Source organism: Sminthopsis crassicaudata, chromosome 4 (genome assembly GCF_048593235.1).
Source record: "Sminthopsis crassicaudata isolate SCR6 chromosome 4, ASM4859323v1, whole genome shotgun sequence".
NCBI classification, from domain to species: domain Eukaryota; kingdom Metazoa; phylum Chordata; class Mammalia; order Dasyuromorphia; family Dasyuridae; genus Sminthopsis; species Sminthopsis crassicaudata.
The window spans coordinates 228,468,656-228,482,392 of NC_133620.1; the positions used below are offsets into that span (position 1 = coordinate 228,468,656).

Consider the following 13,737-nt stretch of genomic DNA (forward strand, 5'->3'; position numbering starts at 1 on the left):
TTTTTTAAAAAGCTGTGCAAGACATCATCTATGACATTGGCAAACACGGCTATCTGTCTTACACCACCTTTATGAATATTAATTTTCAGTACGACATTGAATAGTCATTTCCATACTCATATCTGTCAGTAATATACAACATTGAGATATAGAGAAGGAGAGAGGAAAGCAGTCAAGTGTATTCTCTTGTAAGTCAAATGTGTTTTTTTTTTTAATCAATAAACAAACATAGTAGGATCCTACATTCTCTCACATGCACACCTTCAAATCACTTGTGTGACCATAAATATTTGATCTTAGAAAATTAGCTATAAGTGGATGAAAGGATATGAACAGTTTTTGAAAGAAATAATTTTTAAAATATTGATGAACATATAAATTGTATATACCCCAAAACATAGTAAGAGAAGCACACATTTAAAACAATTCTAAGGTTTCACTCTATAAGCTGCAAATCAGCAAAGATGACAGAGTTGATATACTAAGAAACATATTAATGGACTGCCAGTGAAGTTTTGAATTGGTTCATTCTGCAGTTTAGAATGAGAAAATAGGACTAAACAGTTCATTTCTTTAGATCTAGCAATTCCTTCATACATTCCTAAGGAAGTTCAACAACAATGACAACCAGCTATTATCCAATATAAAGGTAACAAAACCCTTTTTTTTATTAGCACCTTTTGTGCTATCAAAGAACTGGAAACCTAGAGGTAAAATAAATACAAGCTTGCAAACATTGTGATTGCAATGTAAATGAAGAGTTCACTAAAAGAAAGTGAACTCTCAGTAACTGAAGAATTCTTAGAGGGTTAATTAAGTCAATATGATTTATTAAATTTTTTTATGTGTCTGGCATAGTGGAAGGGAGAGGAGGGTTTGAATACAAAATTAAAGCACTCCCTCCTCTCAAGGAACTTACCTTCTATTAGGGAAGATAGCATTTACATATATCTTTATATAGGGAATAAATAGGAAGTAGGTTGTTGGTTTTTTTTTTTTTTTTGTTCAGAGGAAAACAGTTAAAGACATTTTTTAAAAGGATGCAGAAGGTTGTTGTAATGTTCTTCTCTAAAGTATATTGTTTTCTGGGAGCAGGTTCCTTGGGGAGCTTCTGGAGGTAGCCTTAGTTTCAGTTCAGTTCAGTGATCCCAAATGCAGCCAGGAGCTAAAAGTTCAAATCCTTTATTTTCTCTTCAGTCTTGTCTCTTTTTGTGGGGCTTGGTTAGCTTTCTTAGAGGCCTGTCTCTCTCCTTGGTTTGGAGAGCTCTTGCTGCTAGTCCTTTGTCTTTGCCAGCTTCAGCCTCTCGTTTTCCCAGTGCCTCCAGCCAGCACAAAGGTGGAAGTGGGAGTGAATCTTGACTCTCCTCCCAGAGAGTGGGCTTGTGGGCTTCTGACTTGTGAATCTCCCGGAAAGATGGCAATATTGTTGACAGTGTAATATGGAAGCCTGAAAGAGGGATGAGTTAGGGAGAAAAGATGATAAATTGTGTAATAGATCTGTTGCATTTGAGATGTCTACTAAGTACCCAGTTATAATGATTGATGATTTAGTATTAGAAGGAAGAGAGACACTAGAGAGGGTTATGTAGATCTGGGAGTTATATCCCTAAAGATGAAGACTAGAACCCCCTCAACCATAGGCAGAGTCTCTGAGGAGAGAATGCTATATATATATTGTTTCTTGGGATATCTGCTCTTATTATTGCTTGACCATATTGCAAGGGAGGGTACTTTTCAGTAATGAGTACATGTGATATCGCATATCTAGGAAATACATTTAAAAGGCACTAATAAATCAAATTTAAAAAAAAAAATTCATGAAACCTATTTTTTGTTTGTCATATTTGCATTAAACATTATTTTGATACCTATTGAGTCCTTTCTAATAGTTTTTATAGCAATGAGAATACATAATATTTTCCATCCGTTTTTTCTTTCTGTAGGATATCCTGAAATAGATTCCTTGAAGATGGTGTCACCTTGAGCAGACATCTCTTCTTTTTCAGTTCCAGGGTCTCTCTATAGATTCTATTTGCTACTTCTGATGAGGTTTAGATTTAGGGAACCAAAATGAAATTAGGGTTTCTGATGGTCAGGGACTTAAAGATAAGCTCTAGTGACAGGTTCAGGGTACAGGGTAGGTTTGGCTCCCCTGCAACCCCTTGAGATATAGCACAAGGTTAGGGAGTTTTGGGCATTCCCTTCTGGTGGCGCAGAGGTTCTCTGTAAAGGAATTTACAGACCCAAAAACCTAAATTGATAAAAGAAGTTTATTATGGGCATTGGAAGTAAGGTTAGATATCCTGACAGAGCAGCATAGGGAAATAAGTGAGGATAAAGAGAGGATGGTACTGGAAAAGAATATTATTCCAGCGGGCAGATCTATGGAAAATGGAGGTTTGCACTGAGAATGCAGTTCTCAGTGGACAGAATAAGGTCCAGGTAGCTAAGCAAGCCACCAAAGTCCATCTGCAAAAACCTTAGTTGATGGAAGCTCATTATATTGGTTGTCTTGGTGGGGGTTGGGAAACCCAAGCAGATCAGAACCAGTGGGGGCTGGGAGATCCTAAGTTGGCTCAGATTTAGTGGGGGCTGGGACAAGCCTGTACCTCCTATTGGAATTCAAAGGGGTGCTTTTGACCAGGATTTGTGAATCAAAGGCCCTGGCTTCCTGGGCTGATATGCCTCAGCCAGGAGGGGCTGGGAATCTGAAAGGAATCACAAATCAATAGGAAATATGGTTTCTTAAAGGGACCACAACCCGCTTCAGTTCTACATGTAACGCACCGAATATTGGGCTGATGAATAGAAATTTGGTTGTTCCACAAAGTTATGACAAGTAATTTCTTAATTTAAAATGAAATTGTTGTCATTTGTCCTACAGATTTCCAATTCTATATTGGAATGGCTTTTTAAAATCATATTTTTATCTCTACAGGTATGGAATGAATTGCCTTATTCAGTTTGAGGATTTTGCCAATACAAATGCATTCCGTCTTTTGGAGAAGTACCGGAACAAATATTGTACATTCAATGATGACATTCAAGGTAATAAAATTTTCTATCTTCATTGTATTAAAGGTAACAACAGTGTGTTCCACTTAGCTTATATGAATTTTATTCAAACTTGATATACCCAAAAAAATGCCTTATGACAAGATCATGCATTAACATTCAATAGATGGAGAGTGAATAATTAGATTGACAGGCCATTTAGTTCAACCCCCCAGTATCACTTTTTCTACTAATTCTAGTGATTCAGACAAAGAAAGAACATCAAGTATCAGGACTAGAAAAGACTTTAAAGATTATATAGGACATCCCTTTATTTCACAGTTAGAAAACTAACACTCAAAGTCTTTGAAGGAAAAGATAAACCAGCTTGTAAAAACCTGACTCTCAACATGTTTGAAAATAATATTCAATCTCCATTCAAGCATCTTTGCAAAGTCTACACTGTTGTAATCATCGTTATCTGTCAGATTTCTGTCCATTCCCCCTCTTTTCCCAGCTTTACTATCCACAACAGACTTGCCTCTTTCATCTTTACCCTAGAAAGAGGCATCTTATTGGAGATCTTACCACTTCCTCCTACACTTCTTGTCTTGTATCTGCTCTCCTTTGCCTTAAAAAACAGTATTCCCCCACTTTCAATTAATTTCAGCACAATAAACATTAATCACTTAATTGTGTGCAGGGTACCATGATAATCACTGAAGACACTAAGGCAAAAAGGAAAACATCTCATTAATTAAAAAAAATTACATTTTAGTGTTGAGGGCGGTAGCCCCTTTGGTATTCTTTGTTTGATCTCCAACTTCCTTTGAGACTTAGACCTTTGATACAAGATCTGGTCAAACTAGTTTGGGCTATCTGAGATGGCCAGGGTTTTACAGTCCCCATTCTAATCTGCTCAGATAGACCAAATGGCATCAGGAAATTCCTTTTTGGGAAGAGACTTCTGTCTGTCCCCAAAAGATAACAAGAGAGTCCTTATCTTAATTTACATCACTCTCAGGAACCTCCTTACATCACTGCATAAAAGAGACAACGGGAATCTTCTCTTTGCAAATGGCCTTGTACCATGCAGCCATTTTGCCCACCGGCTCTCCGGTGTTTCCATTCTAATCAATAAAGACTTTGTTTCCATACAGCATTAAGTAGCAAATTCCTTTGCTGCCTAACCCGCCATTGGTTACTTTGGGGAAGGAAGGAGAGAGAGAAAAGGAACTGATCCATCTTTGTTTAGACCCCAATTTACTACTCATCATTTAATACTCATCATTAGTTCTATCATTTTGTGTGTCTGTCTAGCTCCTATAGTAGGTGGTAACAAGCTATAGTTCAGAAAAGATATATTTATGTATACATATGTAGATACAATCTTCCTACTTAGCATATGATGGGTGACAGAAGTAGCTAAAGCCAAAAAATATTATTGATAGAACCTAGAAGAGCCATGGACAAGAAAAACTTCTACAATAGGGGATGTGTGAGTGAACAGGAAATATCTTATATAATGAAGTAAATCAAATCTGAGAATCAACAATAGGTATAGAGGATATATTCATTCATTTCAGTTAAATTCAACAAATATTTATTAAGTAATTAATGTGTGCAAAGTATTTGTATGAGTGTAAAGGAGGCCTTGGGACTTCTGATAAAATGGTAGTGTTCTAGGATGTCCAAATATCACTTTATCAGGATTCAGAGGTGCATCTTCCAACTAGGTAATATAATGAATCACTTTTAGACTCCTTCACCACTCAAAGAGTCCAGTGGGATACCCTATGACATATCCTCAAACCAGCCCTGTCTAGCAGAGAGAACAGCTTCAGGGCCATTGAGGCAGGGTCCACCAGGGCACCAGTGATCCCAGCCAAACTACGGGGATAAGACCTTAGGCAAAATCCAGCTATTCTCGAAGCCCATTTTGGGATGCGAACTCAGAAGTTATCCCTGAATCAAACACCAGAGAGGAGGGATCTCAGGCAGACAGCCTTTTGTAGGGAGAAGTCTCAGAACCCTGTGACAAGAGGGAATCTCAAAACAGAACCCCAGAGACCCTTGAAAGAGGAACCTAGTATTAATCTAGTATACCCACACCATTCAGTTTTAGAGCATGTTCTAAGCACATCCTTCCCTGCTCAGCAGTCTGAGGATAATTTTGACTATTATGAGAAAATATCTTGGTTTGGGAGATACCCAGGGAGTAAACCCCAAAGAGGTAGTCACCCCATAGTTAATTTGGGGAAGAGCCTCAAGGAAAAAATGGCTGGATGACAGAACACACCTTTCAGAAGGGCTTAGAGGAAAGCAAATGGTACACATAGCAAGAATGGACAAAGGATATTGCCCTTAGGAAAATCTTATTCAAGAACTGAATGCCCAGAAAACAGAATGGTCAGGACAAAATCAGTGACTCAACAACAAGCAAGAAATTACAAAACAACTCCTCCCCCCAAAAGGAAAAGGATTGAAGAAAGATAATACGAAAGCAATTTACTTGTAAAACAGGTCAAAGAGACATAAACTAAGAGTTTTCTGACTTATAATAAGAAAAAAAAGTGATACCCTGTTTCAGGAGATTGTAAATGAAATTGCTTATTAGTATCAGAGAGGAAAATGGAAGTAGAAAGAATCCACCAATCACTTCCCAAGTGAAGCCCCCAAATGAAAACATCAAGAAATATGATAGCCAAAATTCAGAACTTTTGCATTAAAGAAGGAATATTCTAGCCAGCCAAAAAGAACGTGTTCAAATTCCAAACACAAGAAGAATTGTGTAAGATTCAGCAACTGTTACAGTAAGGAATGGAGAGCTTGGAATATTCAAAAAAGTCAAGAGATAAAAGTTGACATTCCAAGATAATTCATCCGGAAAAACTTAGGATAATCCTACAGGCATAGGTGGGGGGGGAGAAAGTGGAGGAATGGATCTTTAATGGAATAGAGGATTTCCAAGTAGCACTGAGCAAACTTTAGTAAATAGAAATGTAAACACCAAGGAAAAAATACACATATTAATGTGAAAGGGAATGTGGTATCTATTGTTATATATCAATGGCATGTAAGAATACAATTGATTTCCTACAATCCTAAAATCTTTTAAGGGTCATTAAAAAAAGGGGATTCTGTGGTCATTTTATTCTGTTTTAATGATAATGGGAAAAGAAAAAAATAGGGACACAAAAGGAGAGAAGAAGAAAAAAAGGAAAAAAAATTAATGTATAATATAAGTGCAATAGATATAGAACATACAGCTATGAAAGAAGTGTTTTGGAAAACCGTTTTCTCTTCAACTTCACTTTCATCTAATTCAGGTAAATGAAGATTGAACAGAATTGTGTACATACACCCAAACATTCACATACACATAAATATCTGAATAGAAATTCAGTAAGCTCAAACGGGAAATAAGGAGGGGAAAGGGACAACAGAGGAAGAGAAGAGGGGGTCTAAGAAGGCAGGAAGATGAGGGAAGAAAATAACTATAAGCTAAACACTTTTGAATGTTGGGGAGAATAGCTTAAAGAAAGTTTTTTTTTTTTTTAGGAATAAAAATCCAGAATCAGAGGTAGGATTTGGAGAAAAGCTACAACAAATAGGAAACAGGACTTTTCACTTAAAAGATCAGAAATGTCAGACAACTTTCCCCATTGTTGTTACCTTTTTTTCTAGTTGTAAAGAAGAAATAGGAGATGGGGAAAAGTAAAAGTAGACAGAGTAAAGGAAAATACATAGTGATGATTATGAATGTAAATGAGATGGACTGATTCATAAAAATGTGGATTAAAATGTGGATTAAAAAGGAGAATAGATTAGAAAGTAACATCTGATAATTTGTCACTTTTGAGAAACATCAGAAACACAGAAATTCATATTGAGTTAAAATGAATTGGATCAAGATTTATTATGCTTCAGATGAACAACTAATAATTATGATATGAGATAAGGAGAGAGTAAAAACAATGAAACATAAGATATTTTCAGGGAAATTACATTATGCTAAAAGGAACCATAAATTGTAACAAATAGACACACATATACATATATATTATGTATTTATATATATATACATAAAGGAAAAGTTAATAATATTACAGAAGATTATAAAACTATAATGTTGGTTAATCTTAATATTGCCCTTTTCAGATGTATATGAATCTAACCAAAAGATAAAAAGTTAAAAATCTAAATAGAACTTTAGTGATCTGTAATGGTCAGTGGATATAAATAGGAAATAATATACATATTTTTCAGTTGCACATGATACCTTTTCAAAAATTGATCATATATTGGAGCATAAAGCTCGTACCAAAAAGTGTGGATTTAAATACTAAATGCATTACTTACTAATCAAAACGCAGCAGATATAGATAGATAGATAGATAGATAGATAGATAGATAGATATTTGATAAAATCACCCAAAAGAAAGAATTTAGATGTAATTGGAGATAAATAGCATTGTAGAGAACTGGTGGGTCAGAGTCAATTATAGAAATAATATAAATTTCATCAAAGAAAATCACAATAATAAGACAACACACAAAAACTTAAGGTTTGCAGCTTAAGCAGTTCTGTTAGAAAATATGTATTTCTAAATGTTTTTATCAACAAAAGAGAAAAAAACATTGATTGGCATGTAATTTTTTTAAAAAATTAGCATTGAACAAATTGAAATCTTCAACTATCTAAAAAAGTAAAAATCAGAAATACTGAAAAGTAGACTAATAATGTTAGAAGCAAAAAATCATCAAATTGATAAGTAAACTAGAAACTATAAAAAAGCAAATATTATGTTTTTAAAAGATAGGAAAACCAAATTGCATAAAAAAATGAAAAACTACCTATAGCAATTGAAAAGGAAATAATAAAAATTATTAGCAAGTTTTTGCCCATTTCTATGCTAATAAAATTATTACCTTTTGAGAAAATAGATTCTTATAAAAATATAAAATAATCAAATTAACAAAATATTAGAAAATAGATTAATAACCCAATATCGGGGGTGGGTAGAGAGGAGATGAATAAGCTATAAAATAATTCCCAAAGTAAAAAGCTCTGTGACCACATGGATTCATGAGTGATTTCTAGAAAATGTTCAAAAAAACAATTAATTCATATGATATGTAAGTTCTTTTCAATAATAAATGAAGGGAGACACTCTTCCAGTCCTTTGTTGTTGTTGTCATTGCTATATCTGAGTCTTCGTGACCCCATTGAGATTTTCTTGGATGGATATGAACACAGAAAGATGAATCTTTCTGACTACAGGCCTGGAACTCTACTCACTGTTCCATCTAGCTGCCAATCCTTTACTATGGTACAAATATAATCATTATACCTAAACCAAGGAGAAAGAAAACTACAGACCAAAAATCCCTAATGAATATTGATGCAGAATTTTAAAATATAATATTAGCAAGTAGGCTGCAACAGTAATTTGCAAAATTATATGCTATGTACCCTTTGATCCAGCATTGCTGCTATTGGGCTTATATCCCAAAGAAATACTGAGAAGGGGAAAGGGATCTGCATGTGCCAAAATGTTTGTGGCAGCTCTTTTCGTAGTGGCTAAAAACTGGAAGATGAATGGATGCGCATCAATTGGAGAATGGTTGGGTAAATTATGGTATATGAATGTTATGGAATATTATTGCTCTGTAAGAAATAACCAACAGGAGGAATACAGAGAGGCTTGGAGAGACTTACATCAACTGATGCTGAGTGAAATGAATAGAACCAGAAGATCACTGTACACTTCAATGTTGTATGCCAATACCCAGATTTATAGCTCAGTGATCTAGGAATTGTTTTACTTTAAGAGTAACCTTCCAAATGAAATACAAAAGACACCAACAAAAGCTGCCAGTACCTTTTAATTCTTATCCATTTATCCCTATAATTTTACCACAGGAAGTCAACTTATTATATGAGGGGCTCCCTACTCTTTCCTAACATCATGAGAATATCATTGGATCATCCTAACTATCCCTCATTCTTACATAAATAATTCACTTTCTCTTTCCTCATATGTTCCTTCTTAATGGCATCTTTGAAGCTGGTTCTTGTTCATGGTAGCTTATTTTTTATGTTTTGTGGCTAGCTCACACCAAACATGTAATCTCCATTGCCCTTTGAGTGATATTTTTAATACTTTGGAGAACTCCATGAGTTTTCCATAAATATCATCCAAGTAACAATACTTGTATAATTTTGGCATTAAAAATATAGGCCTTTGATTCTGGGAGAAGTTTTGGATCAATAAAAGATCATTTGTAGTTTTTCAAAGACAGTCTATTCTGCTATTCTTTTTTAATCGAGGGGCCAATTCCTTATCCATTTGTGCAAGCTTCGGATTGATAAGCTTTGTACTTTGCCAACCAACTGCATGCCATAAATTATGCAGTAGACATTCTTCATCTATTTGGTTTTTCTTGTGTATCTGCTTAGACTGAATTCTTGAATGGTTTCAGTTATCTTCCAGGCTTTGAAAATGTTATCCACTAACAGGAGCATCTTGATGGTCATATCATATTGCATTTGGTGTTCATATGAGAAGTGATGAGGTCCTAAATGTTGTTGTATGATCAGAGAAAATGGGACAGATTTGAAAGAATTTCAGTATCAGACAATTTTTCATGCCACTAAGGGGGAAATAATCAAACAAGATTTTCTTGTGCTACTCTGGTAAGGACAAATCAAAGGCTGAGAAGTAGGATATAAAGAATTTCAATGGAAATACAAGGAATTTCATCCATAGGATGGAGCTAGGTAAGCATTTCAAGTGAATAATTAATTCATCTGTAGTCAAAATCAGGCCCTGTATTTGATTGGGGAAGAAAAAAAGAGGTTTAGATGGCAGCCAGGAAAACTATCAATGTTGATAATCATAAAATAGGAAAAGGGAAAAAACAAACAAACCATGAATTATATAAAAATCCTAATTGTAACAAGCTACAATAACTTAGTTACTACTATCTGTAAACATATTATTACTATAATAATTACATGTGTTGTCAAAATGTACATTTTCTTGGAGTATATTACTAAACTCTTATAATATTAGCTTTCAAAATTTATGTAGTATATGTGCAAGTGTAAAACTTTTTAAAATTGGAGGAAACAGTTTCCGATAATGCATGACTGAACACCATTTAATAAATTCAGTTCTGTCTAGGTCATTAATGACCTCATTATTCTAAATTCCATGTCTTTATATCCTCATGTATTCTTAGTCCTCTTCATGTCATTTAAACTAGGTTATGCTCTTCTTGATGCCTTTTCCTTTCTATGCTTCTATGAAACTTCTTTATGTTATGACTTTAATTATCAAACAGCATGCTAGACATTGTAGTCTGTAGTAAACATGCTTAAAAATTAATTCACCATCTTTCTCCTCAACAGACCCTTCCCCATCTTCTTTATTTCTCTTAACATACAACTATCCATAGGCCATCCAGACTTTTAATGAAATCTTTTCTTTCCTTCTTTTTAAGTCTATTTATCCAGTCATTTGCCAAATTCCAATTGTTTCTGTTTCCATGGTGGTTCACATAAAAATTTTTTTAGTGAAATTAGAAAGTAGTTGGTATTGCTGTGCATATGTGAGCATTCTCATACAAATACACACCTATACACACATGCACACACATGCACCCCTTTAGTTTTCGTCTTAAGCATGCCAATCCTCTCAAACTTAGGATAACATTCATGATATCTTGAATGCTGGAAAAGAAAGCATCTCATCTACAGGTGGCTGACAGTGGATTTATTGCCTTAGACTGATTGACTCTGGATTAAAAATCATTCAAATAAATACCTCAAGTTGTAATGATTATACTATGTAATGTCCTTTGTGTTGCTTCAAATTTAACCTTGAATTCTTCCTAAAACAGAGGTTCTTAACTTTCTTTGTGTCATAGACCCCTTTGGCAGCCCTGTGAAGCCTACAGACCCCTTCTTAGAATGTTTTTAAAAGCATAAAATAAGATACTTAATATTACAATATATTACATTGAAATGAAATTTTTTTTCAAACAAACAAAAAATTTTTAAACAAATTCAGAGATCCCACATTAAGAACTTCTACCCTACAGTCTGTAACCTCTTAGGAATGAGAAATAGGGAAGCCCTTATCGACTAGATTGTATATTAGAGAATGTATTTTAAACCTTCAGGCCTTCTGTTCATTGTATTGTTTATCTATTTTCAAAGGTTGCTTTATCTTTTTAGAGTATTTCAAAAGTAGTTTTAGACCATCATTTGAAAATAATTATTGAGAAAGGTTGGAACCTAGAAACTTTGAAGGCACTCTAAAACTATGTAATTTTTTAATTCTAAATAACAAAGAATGTCAGCTTAGTAACTGGCAAATTACTATTTGAACATTGTTCAATTACCTGTTACAGGAACAGCATCTGTTGCAGTTGCGGGTCTCCTTGCAGCTTTGCGCATTACTAAGAACAACCTGTCTGATCAAACAATTCTATTCCAAGGAGCTGGAGAGGTACTTCTGTAAAACTACTTTTATGTCATTTTAATAATTGGTAATATGTCTGAGGTATTTTGACAGATATATAGTAAATTTTGCTATGTCTTTCCTCAAGAATGCATAAGATAAGTGATATACCTACTTATTTTCAAGGAAAAGCATTATCACTGCTCCATTTAAATTTTATTCACACATTGATTTTTAAAAAAAGTTTCAACTCCTTGAATATGTGTGAAGACCTTTGAAGAAACATTTAGTTAAAATATTAAATCATCCAAAACAGTTTTCTCAAAATAACTTTAAAATTCTAAAAAAAAAAAAAAGAGGAGTCTAGGGTTTCTCAATATATTCTTAATATTCATAGGCAAAAAATATCTTAAATTGTTGGCAGGACATAGCTATTAAGTCAAAATTATTCACTGTTTTGCTATCTTTTTGTGCAATTTGAGCATCTAAGAAAGGAACAACTAGACTTCAGTAATCGTCCACCCCCAGACACAGAATTAACATGTTAACTGAATTTGAAACTTCTAGTAGGCAAATTGCCAAAATATGTTTAGAATTATCAAATATAAAATGGTATGGGAATAGAGAAATGCTTTGTGGCTTGTGTTTTGGTTTTGTTTTAAAGCTGTTTAGAGTAAAAAGATGAATCCTGTTGGATAGAGAAGTGAATGTATTAAATGGGTGTTTAAAACCATGTTTTTGCTTTTTTGTGGAACTTTTAAAGGAGACTTACCATTTAAAAAAGTATATATATATGCTTTTATGGGTGCATGAAGCTAGAATTTTAATGGAAAATAAAGAATTGGCATACAGAATGTAAAAACTAAAATATGCATTAGTTTACTTTGGGGAAGTCATCAATTTATTGCATATTAATGGTGAAGCACAAGAAAAGTCAAAGATGAAATGACTATTTGCTGAGGTTTAATTTCTTTACCACATCTTAGATGAATATTTATAATACAGCATTTCAGTTTTGTAATTCTATTCTCTGAGTTTCTAAAGGACTGTGGTAAATGGAAAAGGTCAATTTGGGATAGTCACAAACCACCAAAAAGTGGTTCAAAGTAGAAAAAAAATTTAAATTGGGCTATTCTTTAATTTTGAGGGATTTAAAAATATCATAGGTTTTATGATATTTCATAGAATTTACTAAATAGAAAAGTTTCGTTTTTGCTTTATTGAAAATTTCATCTTGAACTCATTCACTTTAAGAAATCAGATAAATAAACTTTAGGAATATAGTACTTTTATCAGTTAGGACTATTATATTTCTACCTAATTTTGTTGGTTTGTAGTGAAGTGATCATAACCTACTTCTAATTATCTTTGCCCACATCAGGGAGTCTAACCTTAATATTTAGGACATGTAATTTCATGGCTTTGGTAGCACTGTATAAATTCACGCTTTATTTGAACATTTTCTTTCAATCCAGTCTTGATTAAATTGTGAGAAACATTTAAGCTCAGTAAAATGAGTGATTCACTATTATATTTTGTTTTGTAGAGTAAAACTGTTAGAAAACTTGAGACCAAATATTGTGGGGTTTTTTGATTATTCAATAAGGGAAAAATGAATATTCACCCCATATTGAGGAGCAAAAATATGTAATTTATTAGTTGAATCTTTTTCTATGTACCTTTAATTATTAAGCCAGAATAGTAAAAATTATAACTTTAAATAAGCTTCTACAAGGTAAAAGCTTTAAAACTTTTTTTTGATTTTATAGTCTTTGTCTATTATAACTCTTCCTTAGGCTGCCCTGGGGATAGCAAACCTTATTATTATGGCCATGGAAAAAGAAGGGATATCCAAGGAGAATGCCATTGAAAAAATATGGTTGGTTGACTCAAAAGGCTTAATAGTTAAGGTAAGTCTTTATTTCTATTAACTCTAATAAAAAGAGTATTAACCAAATTGGCTAATCTTTTAAAGAAAAAAAAAGAAAAATGAATTTTTTTTTTTTCTTTGCAGTCATATAAAACACATTTTGACATTAGTGGAAGAAAACAGACCAAAAAAAGAAAGAAAGAAAATAACGAACATATTCAAAAGAATTTTTCAATTTGCATTCAGATTCCATGAATTCTTTCTCTGGAAATGGATAGCACTTTTTATAAATTCTTCAGAATGACCTTAAATCATTATTTTGCTGAAAATAGCTGCCATTCACAGTTGATCATTATATAATTTTACTGTTACTGGATCTACTATTCTCATGGTCCTGCTCAT

General features: G+C 33.5%; 1 protein-coding gene across 1 annotated transcript in view; it reads left to right on the forward strand.

Moving 5' to 3' along the window:
* The window catches only part of ME1 (malic enzyme 1), a 237,775-nt gene that overhangs the window by 198,696 nt on the left and 25,342 nt on the right, over positions 1 to 13,737 (forward strand). Inside the window, exons 7-9 of the mRNA XM_074310410.1 lie at positions 2,939 to 3,048; positions 11,416 to 11,513; positions 13,262 to 13,375. Coding sequence (XP_074166511.1) covers positions 2,939 to 3,048; positions 11,416 to 11,513; positions 13,262 to 13,375 — 322 coding nt within the window. The remainder of the gene's footprint in view (positions 1 to 2,938; positions 3,049 to 11,415; positions 11,514 to 13,261; positions 13,376 to 13,737) is intronic.